General features: G+C 35.4%; 1 protein-coding gene across 1 annotated transcript; it reads right to left on the reverse strand.

Moving 5' to 3' along the window:
• Positions 1–1,390: 1,390 nt before the first annotated feature.
• Positions 1,391–6,457, reverse strand: LOC132164127 (Cysteine proteinases superfamily protein). Its single transcript, XM_059574554.2, has 3 exons — positions 6,356–6,457; positions 4,252–4,345; positions 1,391–2,510 (listed from the first exon to the last, which is right to left on the reverse strand). The coding sequence occupies exon 3, from the start codon at positions 2,487–2,489 to the stop codon at positions 1,803–1,805; it is 687 nt and encodes a 228-aa protein (XP_059430537.1). The 5' UTR covers positions 2,490–2,510; positions 4,252–4,345; positions 6,356–6,457; the 3' UTR covers positions 1,391–1,802.
• Positions 6,458–14,142: the final 7,685 nt, after the last annotated feature.

The following is a 14,142-nucleotide window of genomic DNA, read 5'->3' on the forward strand; positions in this document are numbered from 1 at the left end:
ATTACAATGCCCTAATGCTTTTTTTTTTTTTTTTTTTTTTTCTTTTGGTTTTTCTAATTTTCAATGTTTGTTTCATTATCAGCTTAGTGATGATTAAAACTTTGACATCATTAAATATATGTAGGGCATGAACACCACCTATTATTTTGTCTATTGTTTACAATTGGCTAGTGATCACTTGTTCTTAAATTATTATATATATGACATACTGTTATGAGTAATATTAGGTACCATATTTTTATCCTCTTAAAATCTTCTTAAAACTGATGTGTCTTTCAAAATCACCATTAGATTAAAATTCAAGTACAATTCATTTAAAATTTAATGGTGATTTTAAAAGCCACATTAACTTTAAGAGGATAAAAATATGGTACCTAGCATTACTCTATTGTTATTGACTGTTTAAAGCCACCCCTTTTTATTAAAATAGTAGGTCTTTTACAATAATGGCATTTTTTTTCCTGTATTATTGTTCTCCCTTGGTATTTTGTGCATTGTTTGGAAAGTAGCAGATAATTAAAGTTACTAATAAGTGATAGAACAACAACTAGAAAGATAACAACAGAGATAAAATAATAACTTCTAACAATCTTGAAGGACTCCAATAATCTTATTCTGCATCAATATGTGCATGAATTTATTTATTTATTTCTGATATTGAATAATAACCACTTTTGTTTTGATTAGTTGGAATCTTACCAGATTTAAAGTTCGTTCATATCATATCATTATGGTAACCCCCAACACTCGCATGAATGCATATTATGGGATTTAATTGTAATCTTCTACTTTTAGGTTACCATATTTCAAATATGATAACAAGATTACAATCAAAATCTCATAATATAGGATAATCAAATATGCTCTAACATAGAAATTTACCAAATCTCATAATATAGGATAATCAATTCTCATAATATAGGAAAATCAAATATGGGTGTGTAATATGGGAAAAGCCTTGGGAAGGAATGATTAAAATAAATTGGGATGCGGCTGAATCCAAATTTAAAGAAGATGGGGTGTGGAGATCATAGCTAGAAACCATGAAGGACAAGTGTTGGCATCAATATGTGGAACAAAACAATATACCTCGAATCCGTCCGTGGCTGAGGAACTAGCAGCTTGGATGGCTGTGGAGTTATGCTGAAGGGAGATGCGCTCAAAGTTATTTATCACCGCCTAAAAACTTCAGAAGTTATTTATCACAGCCTCAAATGAAATGGGTTTAATAGGATCCATATAATAATGTAATGGGAGTAGTATGATCCATATAAATAGTCTGTAGGATCTATATAAATAGTTGGGTTCTGGTAGTTGGTTAGTAAGGCTAACTGATTTGGTCTATTAAACAGAGGCCCACCATCATTCAATACTGAAATTCCATTTCAACTACATTCAACATCACATCCATTCTATCCATTTCCATTTACCAACTATATTTCAAAACTACAAACAGAAGTCAGAAAGTTATTTACATCAAACTTCATGTATTAGCCTAAACATTTTAGGGCAGGTAAAGGGAACTTGTGTTTCATCATGTGTTCATTAAACACACAACAATTTTACAGTCTATGCATATGATGTAGTGGCAATCGGCTATCCCAACGAGAGTCTACATGGGTATCCTACACCCCCACAACCCCTCCCACAGAAGTAAAAACGAACAAATCTAAAGCCGCCATCAAATATTTGTAGTTTTTAAGATTGTTTTCGAGTTTCAGAGTAACGAACAACTTACTGCGGTGAAGAACTTTCCCAAATATCTCCTCTCTTTCATACCCTCATTTTGCAGCAGGCAGACTTCACTTCGTGGCCATTAAACCTCTGATAAGGCTCAGGATCTCACCTCGCATCCCAGCAACAGTTGATGGAGTGACTTCCTCCTTCACAGCGGAAAACCACAACTCATCTTTGTCTTTGGCTTCACCACTTCCATGCCAGCTGCATATAGCTCTTGCAATGGATGTAACATATAAGCCACAATCATAACCGTTCACTTGCTGTGGTGAATCAGTGCATTCAAGATAACTAGCATCTGATGCTGAATTGCAAACACTCATAAATCCAACAACAGCATTATATAGTCGTTTAGCATGCCATTTATTTATCCCTCTATTGCTATCATGATGAACAAATGTGTTAGCATTTCTCTCAAATGCAAGTAAGCTCCAATGAGACCCAGCTTCGGCCTTGCTCACATCATCATTGTCATTTACAGGAAATATTACCAGCTTCTTGTCAGGCAAATGAAGAGGTTCAAGAAAATCTTCAAGAGACTCCACAGCTGGGCAATTCATTATCCAGAAAGCAATTGAAGGCGGAACAAGTAGGATGTCATTAGCAGGATAGCTTGAAGAAAGATAACTGAGATAGAATTCGATAATTCGGTCATTGAGAAAATATGGGCCACTCAGAATGTCCAAATCAGATCGTCTAAGTACAACATCATTGTAGCTCAGAATCTTGTCATCGGCTCCAGATCTTCTCATTATGTTGATATCAGTGTACTCCTGGTCAAATAAACATCCAAGTGAATTAGTGGTCGAGCTTCATAGTTTCTGGATGGCATTGCCATACAATTTCCTTCATTAGCTTAAAGCTGGAGCCTTGTGGCAGCCAAGGTAAGCCAATGTTAAATAAGTCATATTCCAATCACTCTTCTATCTTCCATAAGTATCTAAAACATTGTGCACAACAATTTGATTAAATTTTCCACAATAATTTCAATACCTACATAACATTTTACACGAGTCAAATTGAATATTTTCTGATGAGAAAAACAAGTCTTGGAGAAGCACACTTGGTTTTCAACAGCAATTTGCATGACAAATAAAACATCCTCACAAAAATGGAAGGTAAATTGCACTTAACCCCCTCCCCAATTAAGCCTTTTACCAACCATGTTACCATCTAAATAAAAAATCCTCACAAGAATAGAATGGTAAATTGCACTTAACCCCCCTCCCCAACAAAGTACTACCTTTTACCAAACATGTTACCAAACTTACCCCCTCTCTCCCTCTACCATCTGCATCGATCTCTCCCCTTTCTACATTTTGTATTCAGCAATGCTTCATTCTCCCCAGCCCATGCACAAGCACAATCGAACAATATAACACTTGCAAACAAAGTTCTGCCCCTGCTCTCATTATCATCTGACCCTCACTGCCTTCTACAACTCCCACCCTCTAACCCCTCCTTATATACTATGAAAAGAGAGTGCATGGGACAATATAGGAGCTGAGTGGACTATATTAACTGACCCACCGCAGAAATCTGAACCAAAATGAAGCAACATATTCTTATTCCCACAGCATTATTTCTTAAAAGTTCTTCCCCCCACCAGCATCCCAGTCCAGACCGAGAATGAACCATCAGTCTAACTCTAAAAACATAGCATGTTTCTAACATCTTGGTACTCAAGAGTACCCATCCTTCTGGTTGACAATTTAGCTACCCTTTTCTCTACCTTGCTACAGCAATGACCCTCTCACTCCATAAATATTCAGTTATTTCAAACCAACCGTCTTAAGAGCCCACCTTAACCAATCTAAACACTACAGCAGGATAAAAAGGATAGGAGGGGAGTGGTGGCACCCCCTCCCTACTCTCTCAGGAAGGCATCCCTATAACCCAACTGACCCTCAAAGCTAGATACCGTCCCACCAAAACATGATTGATTGATTGTAATGGAATTCAAACAAAAAAAATACTTGTTTCCTACCAAGAACAAGGGGCACCATCCTACCCACAATTTGCTAAAAGATAATGCTCAATCCTCTAAACTCTCTCTCATGTGATTCAAATGCCGTATCTGAAACATTGTACACTTCTATTGAAGTGATCAAATTCAACCACCCAGAAACTTTCTCCTAATTTTTCCTTTACAAACCCTTTTCTGTGGAGAAAATTGAATATTTTCTACTCAATGAAATCAAAGAGAGTGTGTTTGGCTGTCCATAGATTGTGAATGACCTCACTCGTAAAACCAAGAGCATATAGCTCCCACTTAATACTGCCTGTTTTTCATGGAGAACACGTGTTTTCCTATATTTTCCAAGCAACTAAACGCACAACTAAATAAAATACAAACAAAGAAAGAAAGAAAACAAAACAAAAATATAATTCTCATCAACGAAGAACAAACTGAATCTTCGCACCATCAATTGGAAATATTAAATCCTAGGCAAATGGCACAATAATTAGAGAAATTGAGAGGCTGAGATACTGGATGTGAAGAGAGAGACTTACAGAGCGATCAATGGAAGTAGAAGAGAGAGATCAAGCAAAGCTCTCACACTATTGTCGTTCCGTTGTAAACTTGTACGGACAGTGTTAGCTGGGCCTAGATGAAATGAATTCGTTTAAGGGGTTTAGAAAAAATAATTAATAATTACTCTTCGAGGTTTTTTAAGTACAAAAAAAAAAAAAAAAGGAAGGAAAAAAATTACATCAAACAAAAAAACACAAAATATGTGCTGAATAAACCTATAAATTATTAAAAATAGGCCAAAAAAAAAAAAAGATAATTAAGGATTGTTATGCAACGTTAATCAATAATCTACTGATATTTGTTTTCTTGAAGAATGCTAGATTTACAAAATATTTTAAAAAAAAAAAATAGAAAATTTTGACCATCTTATTAGATTTCTAATAAATTTTTTAAAGTTCGAATCTATTATGCAAAAGGTAAATTCTTGTATATGAAGAAAAATCATCCAAAAAAAAAAATAACAAACAAGCAAAATTCCCTATAAGTCCATAAATGTCAAAATAAATAAATCAAAAGATATAAAAGACACAAAATCAATACTGCTAAAAGATATAGTAGTTTGTTTCCCAAGTTGATAAGACAAAGACTGACTTACTCTAAAAAACAAAATCTAACCAACAAACTCAAGAGAGAGAAGTATGCCCGAGTCAAGAGTGCCAGAACTATAAGGAGATCAAAGAAGCACCAAACTGTCACTTCTGAAAATGGAAAGGAACATAAATGAAGCAAAATTCAAAAAGGCATCCAATCTTATGACCTGTCTGAAAGACCTAAACCATATGTGGATCTTGTATATCACAACATTGATTAGCAAAGCGTAATTCAAGGCCAAGTTCACAGAGTTGTTCTACAAATAGAAAATTTAAAAACATGTTTAAAACTAGATAACTATTTGTAATAGAGAAGAAGTAGAAATGAAGCCTATGCGACAACTCATGTATATTTGAATCATTAGCAGTATGATTGAGGGGTGCACTACTAAGAAGATTTTTCACAAGTGGAGAACCATCAGAATTCAGATGGTTGCAACATGAATCATTGATATGTATAAATGGGCCTGTACAATTTGTACACCCAGTGACTTATAGTACGAGTAATACAATATCGTAAAATATAATACAATGTATTGCAGGTCAATTTCGTACATTAACACCCAGAGTGATTCCCAACATACAAGCCCAACAGTTGCAAGATTGGCTTCCTCACCCTAACATGGACACTCATTAGTTACAAAATCCAAAGGGAACTGCCATTAATATGGACATGGTTTCAGATCTCATCTTCATCCTTCCTTTGTATAAAGGTGAAAAAAGTTTTTTCTCCTTTAATATGCTACATAAAAAAATTTTCGTAAGGTCGAAGTACAGAGAATGAAAATGATAATGAGAATCATAGTTCATCAGCTTTTACTATGGGTTGAACAACAACTAAAAAGATTTCCTTGACATGATACAAATCACAAGAAAAGAAAAATAATAAAGTTAGGGAAAAAACAATGGCCGCGGACACCGAAAAAAAGCCTTGCAAACAAAACCTTATCACAACAAGAAATACTGCTTTTCAATCATTCTCATTATCATATGAGCCTCACCATCTTCTACAACTCCCAACCTTATACACTATGAAAAGAAAATGCACATGATGACATAGGAACTGAGTGGTCTATATTAACTGGCCCACCGCTGAAATCTGAACAAAAATGAAGCATAATTTTGTTATTCCCACAGCATGACCTAACTCGTTCCATGTAGCACCAGTACAGCACGAATTGACGAATCCATCATTCAGGACAGCGCCAATCAAACCAAGAGCATATAGCTCCCACTTAAATCTTAATACTGCCTGATTTTCATGGATAACACGTGTTTTCCTACCTTTTCCTAGCAACCAAACGCACTACTAAGCAAAACAAAAAGAAAATACAAAGACGAAAAGAAACTGAAAACAGAAAAAAGTAATAATTCTCATCAACGAAGAACAATTCTAATCTTCGCATCATCAATTGGAAATATTAAATCTCAGGCAAGTGGTACAATAATTAGAGAAAACGAGAGGCTGAGATAGTGAATGGAAGAGACATACAGAGTAAGCGGAAGAGAGAGATCAAAGCGAAGCTCTCACAACTTTGACTGACAGATATTTATACCTGCCTCTGACGAAGCTCAAGAGGTTCGCGGGTGCCTGTGGTTGTGGTATCTTTGGGGGCACGGCCCCGCTCACAGTTACATGGCCCAATGGGCCTAGATGAAATGATCGTTGATGGCTCTAGAAAAAATAATTAATAATAACTTTTTGGGCACTAGTCTTTGGTTTATTTCAAAAAAAAAAATGCAATTTTAAAATGTACAATTTGAAAAACGTGATTCTTAAAAAGGTAGTTAAGTGTTTAGCAAAATTGCAGTTTGACTTTTAAAATCACAGTTTAGCTTTTAAAATTGTGCGTTTTTTAAAAATAGAGCTTATTGTATTAGAATGCAGTATAAAATCTCATTTTACACCTTCAATAAAAATTTGAGACATCAGATAAAAACACTAAATACAAAGATGAAAAAACTGTATTTTTAATTCAAGTCAATTCCATGAACTTTTTCATTTGTTCTAACCCAACGCCTACCACCCATACCCACCTCTAAGCCCTCAATACTGAGTCTCCAAAACCAACTAAATGGAATTTTGTACCAAACAGCCAAACTCTTGTTTGGCATGACTTCTTAAACGTTAAAAATATTTTTTTAAGCTCTTTAACACAAGTTCAAACATATTTTAAAAGTATTGAAATTTGTTAGGGCTCGGGCTAGCCATGGGTTGAGTCTGAGCCATTGGAGTTGGCCGAGGTGAGCTCTAGCCAACCTTCACCAGCTAGGCCCTTGATTCACTAAATCAGATCTATATAATCATGACATGAACGGTGCATATAAAGATTTGACTAAGATGCAGACCTTTGTTACGCAAATCATTGCTTCATAATTAAGAAGGGTGTTTAAAAAGATTTGACTGACTTATAAAAAGAAAAGATTTGACTTAGATTTGGCCTTTCTTTCACCAAATCAGATCCCCACATTTAACAAGGGGCCTATGTAATATTTGACTTACTTAGCTTATTAATCCACTGCTAAGGCATTTCATTAATTTTTTTTAAAAAAAAAAATTTGTGATTAAGGCATTTCATTAATTACTTGGCTTATTAATTTCCAACAGCTTTAAATGGGCAATAACTTACATGGAACACCGAGGGTTAACCACTATGATGGCTTTAAATTGATTGAAGAGGAGCCGATCAGGATAAAATTATTCAAATATATATAAAATGACAATTTTACCTTTTTAATATCGAAGACCCGCGCCCCTCCCCCACATAATTTAGGACTCTCTTGTTAAAATTTTTACTTTTTTTTTTTTTTGTTGTCTTTATTAACAAACAATTAAAACACAAAAAATTCTTTTTTTTTTTTTAAATAATAATTTTTTAAAAAATAATAATAATAATTTTCACATTTATATAGTATGAGAACACTTCTCAAAACACATTAACAATTAACAAACAAAATTTAAGATTGTCATTTTGCGGGTAGTATTGGTTGGTTGAAACTCAACCCTAAACGATTGAGTTATCCAAAAATAAGCTTTAAGCTGGTTTTATAAGTTAAAGCAAATTGATGCAACTGTAAATAATTTCCTCTTGTTGTATTTTCATTCTTATTTAGACGAAACACCGGTACATTTATGATAAAGATTTTCTCTATTTTAAGTGAAATGGAGATCACCAATTTTATTGTTGGAAAAAGTCTGTATACCTCCCACAAACTACCATCCAATTGACATTGTTCTCCCCAAATTTTCAATTGTGATAATGTCCCCCCCAAACTACCAAAAATTGTCAATGTTCTCCCCAATGACGAAATTACTCATAGTAAAATAAAAACAAAAATGCTAAAACTTCTAAAAAAAAAACCTAAAACTAACAAAAAAAAAAAAATCCAAGCGGTGGGCAATTTTTTTTTAAAAAAAATTCATTTTATAAGAAAAAAAAATTTTTTAAAAAAAAAAATCAATTTTTTTTTAAAAAAAAAAAATGAAAATTTTCTTTTTTTTTTAAACTAAATAAAAAAATTTGTTTTTTTAAATAAAAATTTCAGTTAAAAAAATTAAAAAATTAAAAATTTTAGTTTAAAAAAATGTTTTTTTAAAAAATATTATTTTTAAATTAAAATTTTTCATTTTTTAAAAAATCTTTTTTTAAAAAAAAATTATAGAGGTATTTTTGTCTTATTGATAAATTTATAGGGGCATTTATGTCTTATTGCTAGTTTTGGGGGGGGAGGGGGACATTGACAATGTTTTGATAGTTTGGGGAGGGACATTGTTATAATTGAAAGTTTGAGGGGACATTGTCAATTGGGTGATAGTTTGAGGGAGTACGTGGACTTTACCCTTTATTGTTAAAACTAGATTTTTTGGTAAAAATAAATATGAATTATGAAATGATTTCTACCAATTTTACTTGAAATGGGGAGATTTCAACCATTTGATCTCCCTAATAAGTATGTCATTATTATAAATTTAATAAAATTATTCAATTACAATAAGCAAGTATATTTAAATAAATTTATAATGAGAAATGATTGGTGTCAATATTTTGCCAATATTCTCCCATATCATCTTACAAATTAACTATTGGATTTATGAACTTATGTGGACTCTACATAAGTCAATAGTGGATCTCATAAATCTTTTTTTTTTTTTTTTATGAAATGAATCACAAATCTAATTAAGGGTGATCATGCGGTTGCGGTTAACGGTTAATGGCTAAAACCGCTAATCGCAACCGCTTAAGCGGTTAGTACATTTTACTTACCACAACCGCTTAAGCGGTTAGTACATTTTACTAACCGCTTCCGCTAACTGCTCAGTTAGAGGTTAACCACATCCGGCTAACCGCTTTTTTTTACTAACCGTTTTTTTGGGCTTTGTTTGGGCTTTCTTTTTGGGCCAAATTTGAGAATTAGGCTTTTTTTTTTTTGGCTCACTTTAAATGTTTTTTTCCACTTTTTTTTTTTTTTGTGCCTTTTGGTCCAATTTTCAGTTTTTGGCTTATTTTGCCCTTTTTGGCCTTTTATGTACTTTTTTGGCATCAAAATATGCACTATTTAACAAGTATATAGGTTGCGATATACCACATTGGGCTTGCTCCAAAATGAGCTCATATAAAAAAAATGTAAAGAGTACCTAAAAAAACCCAAATACTACCAGCATAAAAAAATAAAAAATAAAAAATAAAAACACATAGTTAGATATGGCAGATGAATACTCCTAATGTCGTGAACATGTTTATGTGGCGAGCATGCCATAATGCTCTAGGCTCTAGCTACGAAGTCAAATCTGTATCGACGTAAAATCACATAGGACCCTTTATGCCCAATTTGTTGTATAGAGGCGGAAACCATGGGGCATGTTCTATGGAGTTGTCCGGCCTCAAAGGATATATGGAGCAGGTGTGATAAACACATTCAGAAAAGAAGTGTCAATCATGAGGAATTTATGTTTATATAAGAGGAGCTTCTAAGAATTTTGAGTAAAGAGGATATGGAATTCATGGCGGTGATTGCTCGACAATTATGGTTATGATGTAACGCCTTTGTTTATGGGAATAAAATCAGCCCGGCTAGCACAGTGGTTAGGTGTGTTGTGGAGTCGCTAGAGGCATATCGCGAAGCAAATTCTCGGAAATAGGGAATTGGTATTAGGGGGAGTATAAACGATTTCAGATAAGAAGCTCCTAATAATGACTTTGTTAAAGTAAATTGGGATGTTGTTGTGGATAAACATAGAATGAAGATGGGTATAGGTGTGATAGAGATGGGATGTGAGAGGTTTTGGCAACTTTATCGTCACCTAGAGATCATATTATTGAGCCAGATGTTGCAGAGGCAATTGCGGCTTTGAGAGCAGTCCATCTATGTCGTGAGCTTGGGTTTTACAGGGTGGTTTTGGAAGACGATACTTTTCAAGTGGTGCAGGTACTTAGGAAAGATGACAGAAGTTGGAGCCACTATGGACATATTATTGAGGAAGCTCGAGGGGTGTTAAGTAGTCTACAAAGCTGGGAGGTCAATCATATTAGACGACATCTCAACGGTGCAGCACATTGTCTTGCGAAAGAAGCTCTTTGTCTCACCGCGGAACAAGGCCTTATTGAGGAAGTCCCCCATTGTATTTTGGATATTATCTCTGTAGAGCGATGTTCTTAATTTTGGTTTTTATTCTATAAAAATCACTCTATTCTTCTCAAAAAAAAAAAAAAAAAAAATTCATAACCCAAAGTAATATAAATATGAAAATCAAGGAAAACCCAATTGTTAAAAAGCCTTAGAATAGATATCCCAAACAAGGAACACAAACATAAACATATTCAATTCTACTTCCATCACCATTTGGTCTTCTACATTATATATTATATATAATTATATATAATAAAAATATTATATATATATATATATATATATATATATATATATATATATATATAATAATAATAAAAATATATATTATATTAAAAAGCGGTTAGCGGTTAATAAAAACCGCATGAACACCCCTAAATCTAATAGTTCATTTATTGAATTTGTACAAGAATATAAAATTAAAAAAAAAAAAAATTATTGACGCCAATCATTTCTCATTTCATAACAAGAATTTTTATATGATTAATTAATAACTTTAGAGTGGTCATGCACATGCGTGGTTATGTGGACTGCCTGCTAATGACCTCCAAGGAGTAATAGTGGAGGTTGAGTAGCTCAATTGAAAAATGAATTCAATTTAGGCTCCGTTTATTTCAACGTAAAATGGTTTATAAAAAATGATTTCCATATTTTATGGTGTTTACTTCGACGTAAAATAATGGTTAACGAAAAATATTTTCCTTTTGACAGAAAATTATTCTTTAATTTTTCGGAAAATGGTTTACAGTTTTCAAAACTATAAACTGTTTTCCGACTATAAGCATCTCATTCTTAAATCAATGGAACTTGCCAAGACCCGCCCAGAGCCTCACCGGGACTTGATCGGGACCCGCTTAAGACCTGCTCGGACTCCGCCGGGACTTTCCCAGGACTTGACCGGGACCCCGCCAGGACCCGCCTAGGACTCGCCTGGGACTCTGCTGGGACCTGCCCGAGACTTGCCCGGGACCCGCCTGGGACCTGATCGGGACCCACCTAGGACTCGCCCGGGATCTAATCGGGACTTGACCGGGACCCTGCCGAGACCTGCCCGGGACTTGACCGGGACTCGCTCGGGACCCACTCGGGACTTAATTGCGACCTGCCTGGGACCCTGCCGGGACTTGCCCAGGATGCCGCCAAGACCCTGGGGGGACCTGTCTAGGACCCGCCTGGGACCTGACCGGGACTTGCGCGGGACCCCGGCGGGACTTGCCTTGGACTTGACTGAGACCCGCTCGGAACTTGATCGGACCTGCCCGGGACCCGCTTGGGACTTGCCCGAGACTTGCCTAGGACCCCGCCGGGACCCGCCCGAGACTTGACCAAACCTGCCCAAGACCCGCCCGGGACTTGCTCGGTTGGGTCTCGGTCAAGTCCTGGTTAAGTCCTGTCGTGGTCCCGGTCAGGTCCCTGTAGGGTCCCGAGTAAGTCCTGGGTTGGTCCCGGTCAAGTCCCGGCAGGGTCCTGGGTAAGTCTCGAGAGGGTTCCGGGCGGGTCCCTGTAAAGTCCTGGGCGGGTCCCGGCAGGGTCCCGAGCAAGTCCCGGGCAGGTTTCAGTGAGGTCCCGATTAGGTCCCGGTCAAGTCCTGGGCAGGTCCCGGCGGGGTCCCAAGCAAGTCCCGGGCAGGTCCCGGCGAGGTCCAGGTCAAGTCCCGGCGGGTCCCTGCGAGGTCTCGAACAAGTCCCATGTAGGTCCCAGCGGCGACCTTATTGAAAAAAAAAAATGTATATATAAAAAAAAATTTAAAAAAATTATTTTCCGTGTGCACGGTAAACGCCGTAAAATGTTTTCGACATATAATATTTTCAAGGAAAATGGCTTTCTTGAAAATATTTTCCGGCGAAAACCATTTTACGTCGAAGTAAACAGAGCCTTAATCGTGGAATTTGATTCCATCTTGCCACTCTGATTTTTTTTTGCATATTAAAAGTGTAGTTTTAAATTAATTTGTAAAAAATATATTATTTGAAAGTGTATTTTTAAAAATCTTGTGATTTAAAAACGTAAAAAAATATGCATGTTCAAATCACATGCAATGAATTGTATTTTAAATACTAAACTGTAATTTTAAAGACAATATTTACGATTTTACAAAATGTTTAAGTGCGATTTTTTGAAAATTGCATTACGTTAAAATGCAGTGATTGGTATCAATGATGCGATGAAGATTTATAAACTTTGTGGAGGGAAACTAACATGAAGATACACTGGATTAATTTGAAATGCTATTTAATCCATTGATAATGTTCATTTATTACTTGAACTTCTTGCTTAGATTATAAGGGATATGATGAGTTTGTGGCAAATTTTAGATTTGAATACTACCAGACAACAAAAATCAATCATTTTATTTGGTCAAGAATTCATCGAACTCTTGCTTGGGTCCCTATTCAATACCCGAATATTGATTTCTTCCCCCCAGTTGCCAAGATCTAACAATTAATTCCAATTGCTCTTCATTTTAAAAGAAAAAAGAAAAAAGAAGGAAATTATGGAAGATGCATGGGCCCCAAAAAAAAATACTAATTAATGTGAGTTTTTTTTTTTTTTTTTTGGTATGGTGTAACTGTTAACGAACTTGGACCACATCCACTAGAATTGGACCATGGTTTAACCTCCACAACCACTATACATATGTATAAAACAAGGACACTTTCTAAGGTTGGGCTAGTCACACAATGCCAATTTCGACCATGACACTTTGTAAGATTGGGTTAGTCACAATGCCAATTTCGACCATAACCCATTGTCAATTGACACAAATAAAGAAAATTACACTTATTCTACTTGAGATTGCTTGCAATAGGCCGATCGATTTGCTGTTGCAATGGAGAAAAGGGAACTGAATATATATGATGGATTCTGGAGCGTATACAAAGGTGCGTGATACGAGTTCGCATGTCAATTTAATTCTGCTGCTCACGCAAGAACGCAAAGTCGTCAGGAAAACAGGGAAGTTTGAAATTAGGCACCGAAAGGAAACTTGAATGTCAAAAAGTCGTGCAAGTTTAAAATTTGGAAGGAACACGATGTGTAAAACACGAAAACTTTTTGACGAAGAATTCGAAGCTCAAGGACTATTGTCGTATATTGTTTACTGTTTGTTTCACCCGCCTGTAATTCAAGTAACTCTATATATAAGGGAGATGCACTTATATATATATATATATATATATATATATATGTGTGTGTGTGTGTGTGAAACTCCTTGTCCCGCCCTAAACCTTGGGATGCCTTGAACAAGTAAGTATCGCACCTGTCACCTTTGCGACGGTCGTTGGAATTGTCTGCAATTTTGTCAACGGATTGTAGGCAATCAATATATACAATTTATACAATTATCCCTTTAAACTAAGGGTGGAATAGATAACTTACTCATTCAAACTATTCAACACTTTTATTAGTTTACTTCCTTCGCTAGCATTTTTTTGTTAATTCCGAGGAAAAAATACATCAAGCAACCAAACATGATTACAATAGTCCATTCCATTATATCATATATCAAATATGTGAAAATACAGTTGTATTCTATAAAATAAAAAAAAAAAAAAAAAAAAATAAGCCTAATATCTACCACTTGGTGTGTGCGTGTCTAGTCATGAAGTCATAGAGACCATGGTCCATGACCAAGTCTTCGGACATGAGCCG

This window comes from Corylus avellana, chromosome 8 (genome assembly GCF_965113065.1).
Source record: "Corylus avellana chromosome 8, dhCorAvel1.hap1.2, whole genome shotgun sequence".
NCBI lineage: Eukaryota > Viridiplantae > Streptophyta > Magnoliopsida > Fagales > Betulaceae > Corylus > Corylus avellana.